The sequence below is a fragment of the Pyxicephalus adspersus genome, chromosome 6 (genome assembly GCF_032062135.1).
Source record: "Pyxicephalus adspersus chromosome 6, UCB_Pads_2.0, whole genome shotgun sequence".
NCBI lineage: Eukaryota > Metazoa > Chordata > Amphibia > Anura > Pyxicephalidae > Pyxicephalus > Pyxicephalus adspersus.
Genome location: NC_092863.1, coordinates 13,689,781 through 13,695,470, shown reverse-complemented (window position 1 = coordinate 13,695,470; position 5,690 = coordinate 13,689,781). Strand labels below are relative to the sequence as shown.

At 46.5% G+C, this 5,690-nt stretch overlaps 1 protein-coding gene across 1 annotated transcript; it reads left to right on the top strand.

Moving 5' to 3' along the window:
* The first annotated feature begins 4,551 nt into the window (after positions 1–4,551).
* On the top strand, positions 4,552–5,684 carry HEXIM1 (HEXIM P-TEFb complex subunit 1). The gene has a single exon (XM_072414683.1). It carries the CDS (start codon positions 4,870–4,872, stop codon positions 5,659–5,661), a length of 792 nt encoding a protein of 263 aa, XP_072270784.1. The 5' UTR covers positions 4,552–4,869; the 3' UTR covers positions 5,662–5,684.
* The last annotated feature ends 6 nt before the right edge of the window (positions 5,685–5,690 follow it).

Below are 5,690 nucleotides of genomic sequence, written 5' to 3'. Positions count from 1 at the left end.
CCCCAGCAGCTGCTGATAATTACTGGGATGTCAATCTCTACCTTCAGTCTGCTACTCCTATCACCACCTACTCAGTTCCTGCCAAGGTAAGTGTTCCTTTTTGCCTGTTTTTAATATGTATTTATAGTCAAATAAAGGTGCACATAGCTGCCTTTGTTCACCCAGTCCCATAGCAGTCTGATTTTACAATGTCAAACTGCAAAATGATTTCTTAATGTTTATTATGTTGCATAGTCAGGAGAAATTTTTTATAATTTGTTGAACTATGCATGTGTTTTGTATTAATTTGTTTTGCTGTGTTTTTTGGCATTGTCTTATTGCTGCAGTTTATTATGTCGTGTTATTTCTGTTTAAACTGACATGCTGTAAAGAAATCAAGCAAGCTATAGAGTGCTGACTTTTAATTGGTGGAAAAGTTTGTGTCCACCATTTGTGTAATCCATTGTATTCCATTTGTGTAATTTGCACTACTTTAATGATTGTTGATTCTGGTTCTCTGGCCATTGCAAACATTATTAAATAAAACCGATGGTCCTTTATGTTGTTTACTGGTGTGGAATTTGCTGTATTAGGTTTATTAAAGCAGAGTAAAGTTCCAGAGCCAATCAGACTCTGTATGTCATTGCTGTCTATTAAACTAAAATGATGTTGTTATGGGTTGCTAAATGTGTACATGGTTGTTGCATATATGCTGCTTTTATTGGGTAGGTGTGTGAAAGGCCATAACAACCAATCGCCTTTTCCCTTTCAAATGTTTACAGCAGTTTCTGAATCTGATTTTGGAGACACTTGTAATCTTTATAGGGGATCCCTTGGTTATTTAAGAATGCTGACACCCAGGAGCCTACCCACATGGTGTAGATCTAGGGCAGGGGTGCCCACACTTCTTTGGGTTGCGAGCTACTTTTAAAATGACCAAGTCCAAATGATCTACCAACAAAAAAAACTTGAATTTAATAACTACTGCTCATGGTAGAGATTATTTTGCAAGGCAGGGCTCCACGATCCACTCATGTTGCCTTTGCAAACTACCAGTAGATCGCGATCCACCTGTTGGGCACTCCTGATCTAGGGGGTGTTCCAATGTAATTAAGAATTGCTGCCCCTGAAACACTTTTAAAACATGATGATATCCTAAAGATTCGTATGCAAGTTTTAGAATCAAGGGGAAAATATCTGCAATATGCTGGAAGAGGAAATGTACAGTCCCTTTCTTACCGCAGGGTTGCTGCTATGCAACTCACCTGCACATGGCTCGGTTCTTCCAAAAGCGACCACAACCTGCCACAGCCATATCTAAAAAAAATGGTTCCTAACCGCTCCCATGCATTTAAATGGGTATGGATGGCACCGCGGTTGAGCCTGCGGCATACAGCTTCAGTTCACAATAGGTCTGAAATGGCCCTAAGGGTTAGAGTTACATTTAGGTAATGCCTTGATATTACTTTTTTCCTGTCTGGAAGATTTATACTGCCTTCCAGTTTTTAATATTATTGCTGGGGGAGAACATGATGACACCAGGACAAGAAATAAAGGGGTTGGTTGTCATCTGGACTCTGGGTCCTTCAATCCCCCCAGCCCATAAATGTTTCTTGTGTGTTTTCCAGGAAATCCTTCTTAGTTGTCACCCAAACCAGTTTTCTCATTGTCTGATTTCCCTGTTATTCCTGCTCCTGTGACAACATACCATAGGTTTCTCCATCACTTTTAATATTACCTCCATGCAGGGACACAGACAGCACTAAAAAAACTAAAAGCCCCTTTTTACTCTTTCCACAACCTTAAAAGAAATCTCTATGGAGTTACAATGTAATTGATGGAACAGGTAGGTGGTTTCGGACAACCTTCCTATTTTCTGGTAATTTCTTGGTAAGTGCTGGGATTTCCTCCTTATCAAGGGTTTTACTCAGTGGGAATTCCCAGTCAGTTTGCGGGCGGCTCCTTGCTGTCACATTGCTGTTTGCATCCTCGTTCAATGGAGTACGTTCTGGTTCCGAGCGGCAGTTATGTCCTCTGGCTCTTATTACTATTCATGAGCGTCTAACAGATAGAGACCATCCGCATGATCTTCTCTTATTATTCAAAATCTATGGGTATAAAACCACCACCCTTCTCAATATTTCCATAGGAATTGTTTTTTTTTGGATGCCCCATTTGGTTATATCCTTATGGGGGGCATAGCTCAAGCATACAGCTCCCTGCCATTCTCTCATATGGGGCCCTGTAGTAGGTGGGCAATTTCCCACAGAGTCCTGGTCTTTATTACATGAAGGGCATACATAGACATATACCCTAGGGCAGTGGTTGCCAACCTTTTGTATGTCACGGACCACTAATTTCATGGGTCACTCAAATGGGAAGAAACTTTCCTCAGAGTGACGTCATGACGCCAGAACCCACCGACTCTCCCATTGCAGGTCTAAGCCTGCGATGGGACAGTGGGTGGGTTGTGTCCAGAGCCTGCAATCCATATGGGGGACATGGTCATCGTCTCTTGCCGGTGTGCCCCACCAAACAGGGTCCCTCCCCTGACCCCACTGGAGGGTGCACTGGCCAGAGCCATGGACCACCAACATTTACTCATTATGGACAACCAGTTGGCGACCACTGCCCTAGGGGAACTCATTGGATCATTGCCTACTTTGCAATAGGCCCTGGTCCCTATTACATGGACACATTCCCTAAGAGAAATGTAATAAGCAATTACCTGCCCCCCCCAACTGGCTATGATACCTAATAAAGGCAAATCATCCAGTATGCCCCCCCCCCCGCAACTGGCCTTTGTATCTATACCAGGCTGGACATGGACCCATTCCCTAACAGAAACATACTTGGTAACTGACCTGGTCCCTATTACATGCAAGGTCTACATGAACGCATTCCCTATGGACAACTTAATAGGTTGTCAACCCCCTTGCCCCCTACCACCGGCTCTGGTCCTTAAAATATGCAAGGCGTGCATTCCCTAAGGACAACTCAATAGGCAATGACCTGGTTTTTCAACCCCAACTGACTCTGATCCTTATATTATGCAGGGTGTACAGGGACACATTCCCTGAGGGCAACCCAATGGGCATTTATCCAGATCCAATCACAACTGAACCTGGCTCCTATTACATCCGGGATGTACGGGGACTTCATTGGGTCCATTGATGTAATAGGGGCCACCGTATGGACAACACAATGCGGGTGCAAGGAACATCTCTACAGATCAATGTTCGTTCATCTACTGGAGATTGTACAATCACATTGTAATGTGCACACACATTTACTGCTGTACAGGAAGTTATGAGAATTCTGAAATCTTATACTGGTCACATGTACAAGAAGGGGTGGCAACTCCTGCAATGGGGAAACCTGTTCTAGAAATGGTTGTCTGAGAGTGTAAATCCCTTCACTTTAGAGAGATCTTCTATAACTTCCTGTAGTGTCTCAAAGACAGGAAGTGAAGGGAAATTTCCCCCAACTTTTTTTTTTCTGCTTTCTGGCTGAGGTCAGATCTTTGCATAGTGAGTGTTGCTTCCCCAAGAGGGTCCTTTGCTGGCAGTAGGCAGGCTTTTATTCTCAGGCTGTGGCTGCTTTATGTAGAAAAATAACTGTAAGATGTTAGAATGTACATGGAATGTATGAAACTGAGAGTTCTGTGGGATGTGAGCAATATGACACACAGATAATTTATTTGGAAAAATCAGAAACATAATGCAACGATTCAGCAACGTTTATTAACCATGTGCAGGCCCAAACACACTTCCTCTCTTACTGAACGTTTAGTCATTTCCGCTTTAAGACGGAACTTATTTCGGCCTATGTTTACAAGAGCCCGCGCGGAGTGATTCATCTAAAAATGATACACGAATCAAAAATCCCTCCGCCCGCCGCTACTTGGACACTTTCGCGTTTCTTCAGCGCTTGCAATAACAGAAACTCTTTGGTTTTTTTTATATGAGGAGAAAATTCTGAAAACAACTTAAACCCCTAAGCCGTAATGTGTCCCCAAATATGTAGAGATAGATCGGAACTACTTTGTCTCTAGCTGCTTGGGTCAGTCTTATGTGGAGATGCAAATATAAAATACCTGATTAAACATAAACAACGCTCGTTGTCTATAGTTCTACGAAACCGTAACAAACGTGAGCCAGTTTTCTAAATTTAACATACTGCCCATTCAGTAAACTGACCGTAATTTACAAATATTACGTTACACCCCCTGGAGCGTGTTAGTGGTACAACCCACGTCTTCCTATTGGGGCTTAGGTTGTGAATGGACGTGCAGACTAGCCAATGTTACCCTTGTCCTAGCTTAGCAACAGCCTGTTTCTCTCTTATCCAATAAAAAGCTGAAGGAGGCGGTGCCGAAGCGCTCTGTGTTGATTGGAGTTTGCGCTTGTGACGTTTCAGGGTTTGTGGGAGTGGTAGTCAAATCTACGCTTTAACTCTCGCTGGCGGGGATGTGGACGAACTACACCTCCCATAATCCCACTGCTAAGGAAAGAGGGCGCATGCGCCAATAAAAGGGGGCCGGGTTCGCTATATAAAGTGGCGTCCCAGGCTGGGCAGTAGCAGTTGGAGTTGGTTGTCGGTTGTGAAGGTTCAGGATTAGCGAAGAGAGTATCTTGGGGAGGAGGAGTCAGAGGCGGATTTTTTTCCTGCCTGTGTGTGTAGCGTCAGAAGCTGCCAGCTGGGGGCAGTGCTGAAGCAGCGTCGCTCAGTGAAGTGAGGAGAGCTCGCTTCCTCAGAGAAAGCTGCAAGCAAATTGACATCTTCGTGCCACCCCCTATGAGCATCCACTTGGTTCCGACCCTGTGAATTACGAGGCTTCAGAGAACGAGAGACTGTACCATTCTCAAGTGCAGGGTGGGGGGGCCTGCCATGGCAGAAGTGGGTATTCAGGAGCCTTGTGAAAGTTTGGCAGGTGGGGAAACCCTGCAAGAACAGAGTGGGTGGCAACCAGAGGAGGAATGCCTGAGGAGGAGCCCTTCCGCCCTGTCGTGCCCAGAGGAGCAGGGTAAGGTGGGTGACTGCAACAAACCCCCGAACCAGCAGGAGGAGCTGTGGAAGGAGCAGGGCAGGAAGAGGCACCGCAGGAGACCTTCTAGGAAGAAGCGCGCCTGGAAACCGTACAACAAGCTGACGTGGGAGGAGAAGAAGCGGCTGGAGGAGCGGGAGTCCCAGCGAGCCTCCCGGATACGGGCGGAAATGTTCGCTAAGGGCCAGCCGGTGGCCCCGTACAACACCACCCAATTCCTAATGGACGACCACGACCTGGAGGAGCCGGACCTGTGCCCGCCACAGAAGAGAGCCCCGGCCGCCCTGCTCCCCCTCCACCTGAACTCTGACAGCACGGAGGAGGATGAGGAGGAGGACGGCACCGGCAGCGACGGCATGGGCAGCGACGACGGCGCCGAGTTCCTGAAAAGAGACTTTTCCGAGACCTATGAGAAGTATCACCGGGAGAGCCTGCAGGACATGAGCAAGCCGGAGCTGATCCGGGAATACATGGAGCTGGAGAAATGTCTGAGCCGCATGGAGGAGGAGAACAATCTGCTCCGCTCACAGCAGCCCCGGCTCCGGGAACTGGAACTGGAACTGGAAAAGCTTAAAGAGGAGAACCGGAGGCTGCTGAAGAAGAGAGAGGAGGAGGCCGAACCTACGGGGCTCTGATCGCTTCTTTTATTGGACCAGAACCCCCC

Bases quoted from the DNA above. Each gene is read 5' to 3' on its own strand.
- HEXIM1 (XM_072414683.1), top strand. From the start codon at position 4,870: ATGGCAGAAGTGGGTATTCAGGAGCCTTGTGAAAGTTTGGCAGGTGGG.